Source organism: Staurois parvus, unplaced genomic scaffold, assembly GCF_062004578.1.
Source record: "Staurois parvus isolate SC_StPar_1 unplaced genomic scaffold, SC_StPar_1.0 ptg000832l, whole genome shotgun sequence".
Taxonomy (NCBI): Eukaryota; Metazoa; Chordata; class Amphibia; order Anura; family Ranidae; genus Staurois; species Staurois parvus.
The window spans coordinates 3,798,607-3,816,715 of NW_028318628.1; the positions used below are offsets into that span (position 1 = coordinate 3,798,607).

Genomic DNA, 18,109 nt, shown 5'->3' on the forward strand with positions numbered 1-18,109 from the left:
GAAAATGTGGCGCCCCTTGCATATATATTCTAAATTATGGACACAAACATTTTTTTAATAATAACACACATCAATAAGATTGTATAGACTATACAGATCTCTTTTACTTGCTAAAATAAAAAAAAAGACTACAACTCTATGTTGCTTACCAACATTCTCTTTTACAGGGCAGACAACCTCATGGGCATAAAATGAAGGAAAGATCCCTCTCTCCCCGGTTCTCATGTTATAGCCATGACACCAAGAACCGTCCTCACATTCCACCAATAATGGGTCATCAACATCCAGTTCAAGCTCATCTTCATGACGAGGAATAAACCTGAATAGCAGTGTAACAAAACAGCAGAAGTCAAAACTATGTGGTCTGTGTAGGTGGGCTTTTGTTCACTTCAAGCAGACTTTGCATTTCCATAAACGTCTGTGAGAATGCAAAACCTACTAGAGGGAGGTCAAATTCAGATTATAGGTGGCTAACTGCAGGTCAAATAAATTCAAATGAGTTCTGAATAATCTCAAAAACATCTCAAACTGATGCCATTGACACAAGCTCTTAGGGATTTGCAACCGATTCATTGTTTTTTTACTTATATTTACCATTTATAATTAGCATTTGTGAAACAATTAATTAATTAATCAATTAAAACAATGAATACTCTAAAACTAATACATAAAAGTTACTATACCAGTACCTAAGTGAAATGTTTGATTTTGGGTCTGAACTATGAAATTTGGAGACAGAATATATATTGTAAGTGCTGCCCAAGGCAACAAATCAAATGCCATCCAATGGTAAATATTTCACATGCTGCTCCAAGCAAGATCAAGCTCCATACTCCACAATCACATCTGAGATTCTGGTTACTTTAAAGGGTTTAGTTCACCTTTTGAGAAAAACCTAACAGGGTGAACAATCATCACACTCCCTTCCCACCCTAGTCCCCGGATTTACTTACCTTTCCTGGTGATGAGCTGTCAGTTCCCACAGAGCTGGTGCAGCAAACTCCGCTCTTCTCCATCTTCTCTCTGCAGTGCTTCTGGGACAGATTAGAGTGATGCCCTGTGCCAGCGCTGACCAATCAGAATCTCTCTGATCTGTCCTGGAAGCGCTGTAGAAAGAAGAGGGAGAAGAGCAGGGAATTCAAATCCTCACACTGCTGCACTGGCTGCATAGGCACTGACAATGAGGTAAGGGTGTATGATGTTTGTTTTCTGAAAAGGTGAACTTACATTTTAATAAAGGAAGAATAATATTTTGCATCTTGGTGTATGGCATTCCTATTGTTGGCAAAATGAAATCAAATTCCACCTTTCACTCAAATCTTCATTACAAGAATTAGCTAATAGTGGTTGGACAGGCAACAAAGACATATTTTCGCCACTTTTTACAAATTGTTCCTCTTGTATTTAGATTTTGACAATCAGTGAATTTATTTTGTCCATCACTGAGATTATTAATATAAAAAAGTTCATTTACAAGCCATTCTAGTTCAAGCTTAATGAAGCTGAGATGTCCTGACAATGTTTGTAGAGTTCACTGAACCATATGGGCTATGCACCTGATATGTACATGGACACAAGTTAATAGTTTAACTGAATAATTAATTGGATGAATAATCAGATAGAAAATAACTTTAACTTGCAGTTTACAGAAGAGGTGCAAGTTAGAAGCAATAATACAACACTGGTTCAGGATAGAATAGAGCATGCATACAATGCAAAATAATACAAAACATCATAAAACCTGCACAAACATGACCTCTTCACAGCAATGTCTCTGTGGTTCAATTAGAGTAATGTGGCTGCATAGCATAGTCTCTATAAGGTTCTAAAACAACAGAAAGTCTAGCTATGGATCACTACTTCATTAGAATAGTTCAGAACACAAACTCCTCCCGTGCCGGCCAATGGAGATGGCCACAGCCCAGCACCTTGAAGAAGCTGTATAGAAGATGCCGGCACTGGACATTGCACCATCGAAGGAAAGGTAAGTTCATGGACACTAGCTCCATTTTAGGAAACTAAAGCCTCATCATATTAGGGGTTAGGTATCAAGTGCTCAGGGAGTGGATGGTTACATTTTAGAGGGCGATGTAGTGCAGGGGACACAGACAGTGAAATATTCAGCATTACAGTATTCATTGCACTGGAAACCTTGTGCTGAGAAACTTCCAGTACCAGACTACCATTACTTAAAAAAATCTAGTCACTAAAATGTGGGCTTACAGATTACCTCACACATTATACATGTTTTCAAAGCATATTTAAACCAAAGAACAAAAATCTAATATATTGCATCTTACCAGCTTTTACTTGTGGTGGCGGTATTTGTTTTCTTTTTCAAGCCTTTTTCCTTTACATTCACCTGGTGATCCTAATCAGGGGCGTCCCTAAGCAGGTGCGGGGGGGCATGCGCCGCACCGGGTGACACCTTTTTCACGCGGTGACACCGGACCTGCTCCACCAGGGGTGGACTGAGCAATCGGGCACTGCCTGAGGGCCCGGGGTCACTGCAGGGCCCCATGAGAGGCTCTCACCGTCCCTGTATGTGCCGCTTCTGAAATAAGCAGGCATTGAGGGGACGGACAGTGAGGCAGGCACTTCGGACACCTCTCCTCCTCAGAGTTTCAGCAGAGGGGTGGGTCCACATCCCTGCCATGGATGTTGAAGTCAGAGTGCTGTAGGGGCAGGCAGAGTATGCAGCAGGTAAGTGTGTAATCCCCCGACCCTGGTGACAGCACTGCAGCTTTATGTAGTAGGTAGGGGGGGAGAGGGTAGAGAGAGAGAAGGCAGAGGGGGGGGGGGGCTTGCTTTAAAACGTACCTTTTTGTGGAGCTGGTGGAGAGATCAGTTAGGCTGCAAGCCGACGATCCCCACAGGATGGATCGGATCTGCAGATTGGGGAGGATAATGGATCGGACTGCGGGGATCGTCGGAGGGGGTGTCACCAAGTGTTACCGCATCGGGTGACACCAACCTTAGGGACGCCACTGATTCTAATAGTAACACATTTCCTTTCCTAGGGTGACAATGCTTACAAAACTGCACTGTATGCATGTATGGAGCAGCTTTTTAGATCTCAAAGAAAGCTGGGAACAATGTAGCTGATGGGAGTGCAGCAAAGGCAAAAAGCACAGGAAGTTATCAGTTGACAAGATTTTTGGCAGGATCAACAGGTATTATTTTATCAGATGTTAAAAAAACACTTTAATTGTAGATTTAACAGAGCAAAAGGGACCAAACAAGAGACGTTCATTTCAGATTCAGTTTCTATGTTTTTCCTCTGCCCACAGTGCACCACTGAAAAAATCATTTAATGCAGCTAAGGCACTGTGAGACAATGAGGCACAGCTCTGAAAAGAGAAGTATCCTGACTGCAGTTGGATTGTACTGTCAGAATCACTGGGCTCTCTAGACACACAGAAGAGGAGTTACTACCTCTAGGTACCACACAGTGCTGACTCTGTGTTTTTAATTAGAAAGATTTGGGGGTATGACGAGTATACAACAAACTCAAGCCCAAATAGTTTGATTGAAATGTTAGTAGGAGCAAAATTGAAATAAAGCATTAGGCAGTTGGTTTCTTTATACAACTATGCACACTTCCACTAAAAGCAAGACTTTCTCACCGGAAAACAGCTCGGTGTGTCTGTTCACGCTCTTCTCCATTTAATACACAAGAAAATAGTCCAAATGATTCAGTGCCTATGGAAAACACCCAAAAAAAACATGGTTAAGGAAACAGAAAGCTGTAAGGTCATGATCACAGACCAATTAAAAGGCATTTTCTTTGCCTAATTTCACATTGACCCCAACATTATGTGATTCACGAGGAATGAAAGACAGGAATACATCTGCCTATCCTCAAGCCCATCCATATGTCTCTAAGACCAGTCAGTGCTGCACATGTGCAGTATAATGCTTGTTTTATTTTCTACTTAAAAGGCAACGGTTGGAAGCACTTGTTAATAATTCCAAGAAAACTCTATGTAACCCAGTTCTGTCCAGTCGCAGCAAGCGATGCTGAAAGTGGGCAAATCCCTTTTAGAAATCACACATTATCATCCCTCCTGTAGTGAATGTGACATATGTCTTTATGATAATCCTTTAGCAGTTTTCGGCCTACATTATAAAGGCCGGTATTGGAGTAGGTGTATTTGAGTAGTAACAAATTATGCTAAGCAGGAGAGAGGGGTAGTTACATAATGTAGTTGGTGTTAACAGTTATCTAAAAGGTAATGTCTTGTTCAAGAGAAGTGTCTTGTTTAAGACCTAAGTTACATGTGATAGGCTTCAATATCTTATAGCAATCAGAACATTGCTGTAACATTAAAATCTTCTACAACCTAACTCTTGAGACGTAGCAGTGGGACTTGGCAAGTATAGGTTGACATGGCTTAAAGAAGACCTATTCTTATAATGTTTTGTTACACTTCTGTCCCCTGTAGGACAAAGTACATGTAGTTCTTTGTCCCATGTTGCTAATTGCTAACTGTAGTTATGAGGCCTGATCTTCCCCCCTCTCATCCTGTCATGGCCAATTTGACAACAACTTTGAGGGAGACTTTGAGGCTGGGGAGATGTTTCAGGCTCAGCATTCCTTCATCCACTGCTGGTCTGTGGAAAGTGTTCACAGCCAAGACAAGTTGCATTTATGATTCAGCTGTCTTCTTGGTGTTGAATTATGGAAGGGAGGAGGACAGGTTAGACCTCATGATCTCCGAACTCATGAATATGGTTAGAAAGCACTTAGCAACATGTGACAAATTACTACATGTACTTTGTCCCACAGGGGAAATAACTGTAACAAAAAAATAAAATTACAGATCTTCTTTATTTTGCACAAAAGGTGAGGTCAAAGCTAACTCAAGCCAAACCTTTTTAGTTTAGGATAGTGTTGGCAAGGTTTGGAACCTTTGTCAGGTTTTATTTTTATATGCTTTTATTTCTTCAGGAACAAGACAGCAAGAAGTCAAGGGAAATCACTTTTACAGAGAAAAAGAACAGCAACTAAAACACCCTTGTAGTACATTGGAGAACACTGTTGCAACCTAACAGAGGTTATAAATCTGCCATACTTGGTTAAAAACTACTATAGAAGAAAGTTGGCTTTAACATTGCCAGGCCATAACATACAAAACCTCTTTAAGTGAAAGATACATGGTATTTCTTCAGTACTTCAGGTCCTTTTAATAAAGTAGCATAAGTGAAGAAACCCATAACATCCAATATGAAAGTATGTCTTGACTGATTTGACTACAGAAAACCAAAGTTAGAATTTCCAAGTATGGGTCACTTAACTTTAAACAAAGTCACATTTTGTTTCATTAGATAGCTCAATGAATCTGCAAGACATAACAACACCACAATGACCTGTGGACCACAACAGCCATGCTATTGCTGTTTCTGCTGTGATCCAGTAACTTGGTTCTAGTGGCTTGTGAATAACTGTGCAGTAAAAATGAAAGGAAAAAGGTGTGAAGTATAGCAAGTAATCAGATTAGTTAGGCAGCAGTATTTTCTCTATGTGAAAAAAACTTACTTGATGACCGTGATGTGCTGTTTACAAAGACATTGAGGAACTTCTTGGAAAAAGGCATGTTGGGCTCTGGTGATGAGTCTTCTGATGAAGATTCGTGTTCATGAACTTCAGCTTCATCTCCAAATTCATCTTCCTCCAAATCACAATTATCGCAAGCTCTCAGGAGGTCACTACCATCACTTAATATTGAAGTACATCTCTGAAGGCTAACCAGTTCCAGCTGAGTGTGCTCATCCACCACAAGTGTGTATTTCATTGAGTCATAAGCCAAAGAGTCATCCAGAAGTCGTGTTTCAGGTGTATGGTTCTCCATAAAAGATTCTTCTTCCACACAATTCTGATAAGGAGATCCCTTCAGGCTTCTGTAATAAGGAATGTCTTCATCATCTTCAACAGAATATTCTAGGTTAAAGCCACGGTTAGTTTTAGCTGTCGAAATGTCCATTGTTGGCTGATTTTGGTCCAGTTCTTGACAGAGATCATCACAAAGATCATTATCTTCCAGAATTCCAGAATCTAAGTCACGGTCAATATCCCAGCCATCCCTTTGCTCCTGTAAAATTTCTTCTGTCCTAGACCAAGGTTTCTTTTCAATTTGATGTCCTGGAGATTGGGATCGACATTTAGCTGTATGAGATAATCCCTCCAGATGGCGGGGAAGTCCTTCAAAGATTGGAGTAACTGTGTCACATGAATCATGTAGGACATACAAACCAGGACCACTTTCTTCTCTATCATGATGGCTCAGAGAATGTTGCAGAGTCTCCATATCCACAAGCTCTATGCTCTGTTGGTCTTCATCCACTTCTTTTGGGGAATCATTTGGGGTGGAAAGGTCAGCATCTATCTCTTGCCCAACAGTCTCAGGATCTAATTCAGAGGCAGGAGAAAGAGTGTCACAGGATGGGCTTGTCTGCCTCTGAAGACAATCATCTGGGCAGGTTATAGGATATGAACCTTCAGAAATCATCTTATTAACTAGGTTACTAAGCAGCCAAGGAGAATCTGAATCTTCACTCAGATCAGCTTCAGATTCTGAGTCTGAGTCATATTCACTGTTTACATCTGTCTCTGGCATTAACTTGGGACCAACTGGTAAGTAAAAGGATCTTCGAATACTTTCCAAACTACGTTCTTTATTTTGACCAGCTACCACCTTGCCTAAACTTTGTTCATTTACATGCCATGTATTGTATTTCTCCTCAGGCTCCATCATTATAGGACCTCTCTCATCTTCCTTATCAAGTAAAATAGAGTCTTTTAGACCTTGAAGTCCTCCCTCTCCCACGGGATCCGGTTCTGGATCAGAGGTTGGGGAACTAGCCTCTTCGATGGAGTTGGTGAGGTGAGAGGACCGACCACTGCTTGACTCGCTAGTCAAATCAAGCTCTGTTTCTGATATTGATGAGATCATGTTGCCCACAAGCCTGCCACCTTCACAAGCAAAAGCTGCTTCTATTTCACCTTCTATATCTGAATCTGAGCCAGGAGAGCTTAAATCCTGGATGCTGTGTCCAGCTGGCATAAATCGATTTCTACTGGTGAGATCTGCCTCAATACCAGGATCTGAAGATGGAGATGTAGTTTCATTGGAAGAATTGGATGGATGACCTCTTGTGCTCTCTCTTGGATCAGGACTCAGATCCTCCACATTCTCTTGGGGTAGTGTAGATACCCTAAACTCAGGACCTGAATGCCATGAGTCAACATGGCTGGAACGGTGATTGCTTTCAGGTGCTAACCTAGACACATCAATGACTTCTTCCCTTTCCAGCTCTGTTTCATTGTTGTCACTGTCAGCTTCTTTGTGAGAGTCTACATCACATTGAGAAACCTGGGTATGGGACACCAATTCTGTAGGTTTAAGAAGATGTATGAATACAACATTTTAAATAGAAACACAGAATATATAATGAGATATGAAAAATAGGGAAAGCATATTTGGAAATGACACGCATGCAGACTGCAGTTTTGTTCACAAAGCTAGAGATATGTCCAAGCAAAAGAAGATACAGTATTAGGGAAGAGATGTGTCATCACAGAAAAAGGGAATATGATAAATCCATCTGAAGCTGACTGATTTTCTTATTATAGAGGAAAGATTCCCTGCTACAATAAAGATGCAGTAAAACAACACAAATGAGGAACACCATGAAAGTAGCAATAGATACACATGCAAAGAGTCTAACGCTCTCACCGGTCTCATTTCTCTCAGGATCTGCCCAGCTGTCACTCTGAGAAATGAATCCACCGTTGTTGTTAAGTGTGTCCTGAGATTCAGAGAATAGAATATCTCAAACCAATACACTACATACTGTACCTACCACAGTCATATATTTATATATACAAACTTATAAACTAAGACATAGCTCCTAAATGTGTTTTTGTACAGTGGGGAACAGAAGTATTTGAATGCCCTGCGATTTTGCAAGTTCTCCCACTTAGAAATCATGAAGGGGTCTGAAATTCACATTGTAGATGCATTCCCACTCTGAGAGACAGAATTAAAAAAAAAATTCAGGAAATCACATTGTATGATTTTTAAAGAATTTATTTGTCTTGCACTGTTCAACATAAGTATTTGAACACCTAAGAAACAGCAAGAATTCTGGCTCTCGAAGACCTGTTACTGTACCTATAAAAAGTCCACCTCTACTCCACTCGTTAATCTAACTTAGCAGCACCTGTCTGAGCTCTTTAAAGACACCTGTCTACCCCACAGTCAGTCAGACGCCAACTACTACCATGGGCAAGACCAAAGAGCTGTCAAAAGACACCAGAGACAAAATTGTGGACCTCCACAAGGCTGGAAAGGGCTACGGGGCAATTGCCAAGCAGCTTGGTGAAAATAGATCAACTGTTGGAGCAATTGTTGGAAAATGGAAGAGGCTTAAGACAACTGTCAGTCTCCCTCGGACTGGGGCTCCATGCAAGATCTTACCTCGTGGGGTATCACTGATGATAAGAAAGGTGAGGAATCAGCCCAGAACTACAAGGGAGGAGCTGGTCAATGACATGAAGAGAGCTGGGACCACAGTTTCAAAGGTCACTGTCGGTAGAACACTACGCTGTCATGGTTTCAAATCATGCATTGCACGGAAGGTTCCCCTGCTCAAGTCATCACATGTCCAGGCCCGTCCAAAGTTTTCCAATGCATCCCAAGAACACCATCCCTACTGTGAAGCATGGGGGTGGTATTATGCTTTGGGGGTGCTTTTCTGTGAAGGGGATAGGACGACTGCACTGTATTAAGGAGAGGATGAATGGGGCCATTTATTGTGAGATTTTGAGCAACAACCTCCTTCCCTCAGTCAGAGCATTGAAGATGGATCGTGGCTGGGTCTTCCAACATGACAACGACCCAAAGCACACAGCCAGGATAACCAAGGAGTGGCTTCGTAAGAAGCATATCAAGGTTCTGGAGTGGCCTAGCCAGTCTCCAGACCTAAATCCAATAAAACATCTTTGGAGGGAGCTGAAACTCCGTGTTGCTCAGCGACAGCCCCGAAACCTGACAGATCTAGAGGAGATCTGTGTGGAGGAGTGGGCCAAAATCCCTGTTGCAGTGTGTGCAAACCTGGTCAAGAACTACAGGAAACGTTTGACCTCTGTAATTGCAAACAAAGGCTTCTGTACCAAATATTAACACTGATTTTCTCAGGTGTTCAAATACTTATGTTCAGCAGTGCAAGACAAATAAATTCTTTAAAAATCATACAATGTGATTTCCTGAATTTTTTTTTTAATTCTGTCTCTCAGAGTGGGAATGCACCTACAATGTGAATTTCAGACCCCTCCATGATTTCTAAGTGGGAGAACTTGCAAAATCACAGGGTGTTCTGTTCCTCACTGTATATGCATTATTAATTCAAACTATCTTTTTACACAATAGGGATCAGAGATCTATAATAAGCATTCTGTGGAGATGTCCCAAATTGCACAGGTGCTGTACATCTATTCTAGCCACAGTTAACAATGTATCTTAGACAGATATTCCCTCTGACCCAGGTGTTGCTTGCTGGGGATCCTAGGTGATATTGTGTTGGATGCCTTTATCAAAGAAGCGGTTTCCAGGGCATTGTTTCAAGCATGTAAGACTATACTTTCCCACTGGAAAAGTAACTCTCCTCCATCTCTTAAGGAATGGATTGACCATAAGGGTACTACCCTTAGATATGAAAAAGTAATCTACCAGCACCACGGTTGCTCCTCTAAATTTGAAAGAGTGTGGGGTATTTGGCTCAATGTACCAGGCTTAGCCCCAGTAGAAATGGTCATCAATAAGATTCTGAGCTATGTTATATATGCAGGTTTGCTAGAGGCTTGTTATTACTATAGTATTTGATTCCATTGTGTGCCTTACAAACATGCCCCTGCTATCATTGTTATCTTTGACTGTTGGATGCAGATGTGTGTTTTCTATAACTGAAAGTAATTTATGGCTGGCCGTAGCTTTGTGAAGATGAGAGCGGTATTTGATTTCCCACTACATTATACCCTAACATTGCACTGTGGGTATTTCTAAAGCCTGTATGCCTTAAAAAAGTTTTAATGAAGCTTTTTTTTAAAAAAAAAATATATTTTTACAACTTCCTTTATTAGCTTCCTGTTCATTTGACAATTAATCAGTAGTGTTGATACTGAATTATTGCCCAGTGCAGAGACAGATTAGGGCAGATTAGGGCTATGGGTAAGGTAGCAGCTTTGGCACCCCACTTCATTCCAGAGAAGCCACCTCATCCCATCAGACACCACATTCATCCTCCTTTGAGAAGTGGCAGGCAGTTGAACACCCCATTGCTAGTGTCCTCATTTATTATAGAAGCAAGAAGGTTGTAGCTTGGTCCAAGCCTTCTGCCTTGGTTGCATTATGGATGGTCTTGCTCTGTTCCAGCCAGCAGGCTAGAGGTATAGAACTGACCAAGGAGGCTGCAATGCCCGAATCAGGAAATAGGGGTGTCATTTGCCTGACTATGCAGAGTAGCAGTGGTGTGTGATTGCACGTCAGTCTTTTGACTTACTAAATGCCCAGTAATAATGAGACAATATCATTGGTTTGTAGTTGAGCTTCTGTATCAGATAAATGTAATCTATGTGACTATCTTAAAACTAAAAAGGAATGTCAAACTTTGCACAAAGCCATCAGTTTATTGAAAAATTTCTAAATATCTACTGAAAGGGGAAGCAGCATGCTCGGAAATTATATTTCTTACATCTCACTCATATTCTTAAATACAGTTCAAAGTTATTTATTTATTTTTTGCTAATAAAGCAGTCTAATTTTCTATATCACATTTCATCAGAATTTTTACTGACAAATATGTGTTTTCAGTCTTTGTAGTGATTACATTTCTACTTCCATAAAGGAAAAAAGAGTGAATACTCCCAGAGTGTGATTACCTATTTTCCATGGAATATTGTGAGGGGAATACGTCTGCTTTCATAGCTATTGGTCTTAAAGTCATTATAAATGTAATTTCAGTTTCTGGCCTAAGTATTTTTTAAGCTTTTGTGAACATATTTTGCAATTGGTACTTCAGTGTCTACGGATTCTGCTATATATTTTCATGCCCTTTCTCATTTAATGTACATAAGCTTATATTACCTAAATTAATTAATAAGTATCTAATTTTATCTATTTGTTAATTATATGCAGTTGTATCTGTCTTTATCATCTGGTGTCTGTAGGTCCATTATGTCATTGTTTCACTGCATAGATGACATTAACGTGTGGCAGTCACACAATCTTTCTGCGAAACAAGGAAATGACAAGTTCTTGGAAAAAAATGACATAATGGTTTATTCAGACTCCTTGAACACATATGACTATTTTAGGAAACTAGTAATCAGGAGTCATTTTTCATATTGGCAAAGAATCATATTAGTAATATCTTAATGATGGATGATCTGTGATATTCCTTCTACTGCTATTAGATTGAACTAATGTACTGTTCATTTATATGGACTACTTTAAAAACGTACAAGTCCAGAATGGTCCTACTGCTATTATGCTACAAAGAATGGCCATATTAAAAATTTGCCTAAATTGCTTTACTGGTCAGCTGTTTAGGAATGTATTATTTATTTTGGTCTCATCCCTTTAAGTGAAATTTTTGTCAGATATGAGACAGACGAACATATCAGTTAAATAATAAACAGTGTGTGTTGGTTATTGCTGAAACTCTAACATGAGTAGCAAAATTTTGTAACTATGGCCGAAAGCACTGTAATGCTCTTAAAATTTGCAAATTTTTTTTGGGGTAAGGGATAAACACGGCTTTTTTGGTGGTTTCTATATACATTCAAAAGCCAAAAAGTAAAAAAATAGCTGGACCACGGTTAATGTTAAAGAAGAATTCCAGGTATGGCATATTTTACATAGTTACACTGTCCAGTTTGGAATCTTGCCACATGATATGGGTGCCATTCAGATATTGCTTTGCAAAGTAGTCTCTGATTAAACAAGGTGGAGAGATGAGGAAGTGATGTCATGCTCTCCACTTTGTCCAATCAAAGAGTGTTTTGCATGCTCTGAATGGCGTCCTTGCCCAATGGTCAACCCTGTGTTCAGAATTCAGCAGGGCAGCCACTCGGCAAAGGACCCGGAAGCTAGTGGAGATCACTGGAGTAGCAGTATCTACTGCAGTGATTTCCAGCTCCTATGGTATATGCATAGTTACATTGTTCCAAACTGGACCAGTGTAATAATATACAAATTGCCATACCTGAAATTCTTAAATATACCTATATCAAATGTTACAATTTTATGTAGATATTTGTTGCACCAAAACAAATACAGAAAATCTTAAGCAAAGTATGGCCAAGTTGTTTGTAAAGGAAGAAAAGAAATAAAGGTAAAAATAAAATAAAATGTAAAAATGAGCTAAGGAGAGAAGGGGATGAATTAGTTATATTGGGCTATTATGGTTATTAGTAAGAAAAATACATAAATGGTTAAATTAGTATTTAAAATGTGAGGATTTGCTATGTTAGAAGTGTTAATTGTGCCCAAACAGTACCCTAAAAATGTATGTTTTGTCTGGAATCTGTCCTGAAAAATTAAGGGGCATTCCTGGTATGTCTGTGGGTGCCTAGGCAATCCTGTGCCATCACTATTGTAATATCTGTAATGTGAGAACTATTGCTGACTCTGAATTATAGTTCCAGGGGATTTGGAGTGACATTCGGTGATGTCAGTATTGTGTTGCTCACTGTTACCTTTTCTAAAAGCTCTGACTCAAGGAAGCAAAGCCCTGCAAATCAAAGCCCTGCCAGGATGCTCGCCTTCACATAGAAACACAGTGTGAAACAAGACATTATAAGCAGATGCAAGGGCTAACCTTTGTTTTCTGCTTAAAAGTAGTGATGATTTGAATGTCCAAGGTTTGGATTCAGGGTACATTCACAAACGTAAATATTTTGGTGCAAAATTTGAACCCCATTGAAGTCATTATTTAAAAAACAGTAAGGATTATCAAACAATTGGCACAGGGTACTGGGAACTGAGCTGGGGAACAAGTTCCAAAGCAAACTAGTGTTTCAGTTTGAGGAGGGAGCAGCACTTTAAAGAATGCTTGAAGGACAACATAAATATGCAAAAATTCCTTTAAATAACATGCCAGGGGAATGTCTTTACCTGCCTTCACAATAAAATTGACATTTACAAGGAAAACTTGTAAAGTGGCCAGGGATTCCCTTCATATATACTAGGCACTTATCCTAGGTGATCTAACAATACTATCTAAGAATACATACCAGGCCTTTTCTTGAGCATGCAGCTTGGCTGGCTAAGAAAGGGGTAAAGGGGGTATACACATGTGTGCCCCTCCCTTCCTAAACTATACTGGGCCAATTGCCCTCAGTATGGGGAGGATGCCTTGACAGAGGCATCCTTCTAGGAAAGCACCTTGTCATGTCGATGAGGACAAAGTTTTTTTCCTAGAACCCTGGCCTGAGGGTTGTTGGGACTGTTGACGGGGAGGAGTTAGTGAAATCTGGAAGTGGCCTTTGAAAATAAATACCCTATACTTGGTCAATGACACCATGGGGATACCTTACCATTTTCTTTAGGGAACCAGAGCTGTCATTTGCAGCGAACAGTCGCCAGAAGCAGATGGTGCCAGTATCAGTGGCTTTTTTGTTAATCGTGATTGACACAGATCTGTATTTCTGAGCAACGTGAATAACAATGGACTTACATTGTGGGATATTTTGAGGGGTGTTTATTTATTAAAAATTACTTATGAAAAAGTGAATGTCTTATTGGCTATTTACATTTTTTTGTGAATGAGTAGGGGAACTATGTATCACTTACTCAATAACACAGTAAGAGGTACAAAGAAATGTAGCAATGGGTATGTAGGAATCCACAACTGAAAGCTGAATGGGCTGGGCAGGGACAAATTACTGGATGTTAGGATGCTGCCGACTCCCTAACACCTAGGAGACCTGAGCAGGAAGCTGTCACATTCATCAGTGGTAGTAATAATGCTGTAAGATGTTTCACTTCCTGCTGCAACTGAAGTTTTGTCCTGAACCAGCAGCCTATTCCTACTTTTAAGTGCTACAACAAAATACTCTGTAACAATATTATTACACTGTATTTATGCAGAGCAATGCAGCAATTACACAAGTCATTCACACAGCAGTCAGAGCTCCTGCAACACAGACCAGAAACTTTGCTGTCAAAGTGAACTCAATGGTTACACTTGCGAGAGCGGGTATAGAAAGAGTAATGCATGGAGCATACTAGCTACCACTCCATTATTTGACAAGAAGGGATTTATTTATTTATTGAAAAATATGAACGTGTTACAATAACAGTTGGAATCAATTCCCCAGTTACCTAAATGAAGTTTTACAGAGTTGTCCTTTATGACCAAGGTCTTAAACAAGTCAATATAATTATATTTCTGCCATTATTGCTCCCAGTCTTATATGCTGCTGTTAAATTATCTCTGCTACACTATACCAAACTTTAAGGAAGGTTATATATTTTAAATAGCACTATTCTCTTTTATCACAATAAGGCCATAAGTTCTTGGTGGTGCCGCTCCAGGGGGCCCCTATGGGCCCCAGTAGGTGGTGTGAAACATTTCAGGGGGCATGGCCCAAGGATCAGCATTGACTGAGGCTTTCACATGTATACATCCATAAAAGGATCGGCTAAGACAAGTCACAGTTTCAAGCTGAAACTCTCTTTTATCAGGTCATTCTGTGATACAAAATTTGAACTGCAGTGAAAACATTTTGTCTTTATTTTTAAATAGAGTAAGAAAGTGTTTGATCCTTTGCCAGGTTTGTTTTTATATGTACCCATTAGGAGATTTCTCCTTAGTTCCTTTCCCAGTGACATCCATAGCAATGTTTTCAGCGGACCTTCCTATTTCCATCTCTGAGTGCATTACAGTCCTTTGGAGAACCCACCAGGTGAGTGACCACTGGCCCCATACTAAATGCTCTATAGGAGCAGGTTTTAAAGGAATTTCACTGCAAATAAAAAATGGCATGGTGATCACTGTTAACATAAAGTGAGCTAAATAAAACTGAGTTTGAAAAATGGCAACTGCTAGTATAGCAATAATTGAGATGAAAGGTGTTTTTTGGGAAGAAAACTTCACCAATGGTCACCATATAGAGGAAGAGTTTCTTTATTAAAGTGAGAAAACATATTTATCTACTTGACTCCCATCATACCAAATGCGGCCTATACAAAACAAAAAGCATGGATGCAGGCATACAAGCAGTAGAGTTTTATAACATGTATTACTTATAAGAAATAATAATAATTTATAAGAAATTCATAGATTTCTCAATAAATCAACTCCCTTGAATATACTAAAGCCCTAATACCACAAAGGCAATTAATCAGCTTGCCACTTTAAGTGGTATAATTGGAAGACCCTTTTTGCATATGAGCCATGCTGAAAAGTAGAAAACTATTTTTTTCAGATCCCTGCTAATCTGCAGGTAGATCCCTACTTAATTGGCTTAAATCACACGTACTGGCTTCTTTTGGTTAAGCATGAAGTCAAAACTGTTTCTGTGGCAGCCAGACTGCATGAAGGAAATACCAGCAGACGTACTCTGAGAATTTAAAGACTCAAAACCCTTTTAAGAAAAATGTTGTTTTAGAGTGCTAACACTGTTGTTAATTGTTGGTGATGTTAATTTGCTTACATTTAGAACCGCTATTACGAAAAACAGACTAAACATATACTAGAACTGAAATACCTTAATAAATCTGTGATCAATACTAAACAGAATTATAAAGTTTATATGTAGTGTCAAGTATGTATTATTATCCTATTATTTAAATGTAAAGACTCCCTTCTAATGTACTCATATTCATTAATTGTGAAAACCATATCCATATGTCTTCCAGGCTCCTTCTGTTCCTCTAACTCACATATCTGAAACCTCACCTGGGTTCTAGGGGCACTAAGTCTCAGAGTGCATGGCCTATTTTTCAGTAAATCTTCAGGTGGAAGAGGTGAAGGACTTGGTGATGGAGGCGACTCATCTTGTTTTCTGTCTTCTTGAGGCTGGAGTTCCTCCTCTTCCTCCTCTTCCTCTTCATCATCTTCCTCATCAATCATTTCAAATTCCTGGAAATCCTCCTGAAAGGTGCAGATAGCACGGGAAGGATCGCATCTTCCAAAGCCAAGTCCTTCCTATAAAGGGGAAAATGGTTGAAGTATGGGTATTAACCATTCAAGCTAAATAAACCTAAGCAGAATCATAGCAATTCAAAAATCAAAAAGGAGTAATGTCAGTGCAAACCGTTCACAGATAATTAGACTCTTTAACAACTCTTTAATGTTTTAACACTGTAAACCAAAACATATTCAATATTAAACAATTAAAATGTATGGAAACCCTAAATCTGTTTATTTTTCAGTATGTTCAGCATAATGCCTTATTATATACTGTTTTACATAGTCTGGCTGAAAAAAGACAAGTCCATCCAGTTCAACCATTAACCGTTTCTTAAGCAAATCATATTTGTGAATTAATTGTAAGCTTTCTTAACTGGAGATCCTGCCCATAAGGGCACTTGCTGTTGCAAGCTGACAACGCTAAGCCACTGACTCAAAATTAGAAGCAGAACAATCTTTGAACTTCCTTTTGTTGGCCATTGGGCTGGCTATTTGGTAGATCAGATAAGCAACCCATCAGCCAACTGAAGGACCTTGCATGGTAGACTTAGTGTTGTCAGCTTGCAACTGGAAGTGTTGTTACAGACAAGATCTTCAGGTTAGAAATTTTGCAAATGATTTGAAAAAAAAATTAGAAAACATCATACGGTGATACATGATGCCAAACATACTAAAATAAATTTTGGGTTTCCTTACACAAACTCTGTACTCTTTTTTTTACAATTCTTCAACAACATTCAGAAGAAAATGCGAGTCACATTGTGTATGAATCAACAAAAGGAAGCTCACAAAAGTGTGTAGGAGAGTAAAAGCACTAGGGAGGACAGAGTAGCTGACATTTCCAATCATTTCCATTTATCATTATATAACAGTTATTCACCATGCTCATCCTTAAAGGATAAGTTAACTTATTAACCAAAATAATAAATGCACGTTTTTTTTGTTTTAGGAGCCTGGAAAGTATTGCACCAGCAGTCAACAGATCGCAGGTGCCATGCAGGACTCCTGCAGACCTGTCAGTGTATCTGCGTGCTCGTAAATCATATGGGCACGCAGATACACACTGAAAGGAAAATTCAAACAAATACCACATCGCTCAACAGCACAGTGGTAGTTCATTGAGAACTACAAGACAACAGCTGAAAAGGCTGTCAGAACTTGTAAATTTCCCATTCACAGAATACTGTGCAAAATGGGTGATCGGGGGGCGGGGGCCGGTCCTTTCATAACATGGTACATGTTTCATCTTGAATATGGGTGTAACATTTATCATTTTACAAAAGGTGAACTTATCCTTTAAATATTTCCAAACTGAGAGCTCAAACATAGTGTATCAGTCACAGTGAGCTTGTGTATGGGTCCAGATGATGAACAAGAGGAAGAATCATGGTCCAATGATGGCAACAATTCCTATAGGGAACAGGTGAATATGTGGTAGATATTGCTCAGTTATGCATGCTGTTGCTATAAGTGTTTTGATATTTTAATATTAGAGTATTCTCTAAAACAGTTGTTGTCACCTTATGAGCTAAATTGGGCCCTCTCACCTCACATTCAATATATGTAATTCTTTAGAGTACTATCAGAAACTGCAGACCTAATAGAGGAAATGAGGGTCATTTGGGTTGGGCACCAGGGCTCCAGAAGGATTCAGTCTTACAGCGATGTTGTACTCAATGTATTTATATTATTATGTATATTATTTCAAATCTGTGAAAATTTGAAAAGAAATCTCACAATTTAATTTGTTTGTATTTGAATGTTGCTTTGAATAATGCTTGCCCATATATATATATATACATTTAAAAAAAATATAATTAATACATACTAATTGCACTTAACATACAGAGAAATGTGGCATGCATCACAAAATTTCCAGAGGAAAATAGTTTGTGGGACAATCCTTTAAAGG

At 39.3% G+C, this 18,109-nt stretch overlaps 1 protein-coding gene across 1 annotated transcript in view; it reads right to left on the reverse strand.

Moving 5' to 3' along the window:
- MAPK8IP2 (mitogen-activated protein kinase 8 interacting protein 2) overlaps positions 1–18,109 on the reverse strand; it is a 76,887-nt gene that overhangs the window by 16,659 nt on the left and 42,119 nt on the right. The window contains exons 3-7 of the mRNA XM_089655311.1: positions 15,964–16,212; positions 7,737–7,809; positions 5,540–7,393; positions 3,627–3,702; positions 150–319 (exon numbers count right to left, since the gene is read on the reverse strand). Coding sequence (XP_089511437.1) covers positions 150–319; positions 3,627–3,702; positions 5,540–7,393; positions 7,737–7,809; positions 15,964–16,212 — 2,422 coding nt within the window. The remainder of the gene's footprint in view (positions 1–149; positions 320–3,626; positions 3,703–5,539; positions 7,394–7,736; positions 7,810–15,963; positions 16,213–18,109) is intronic.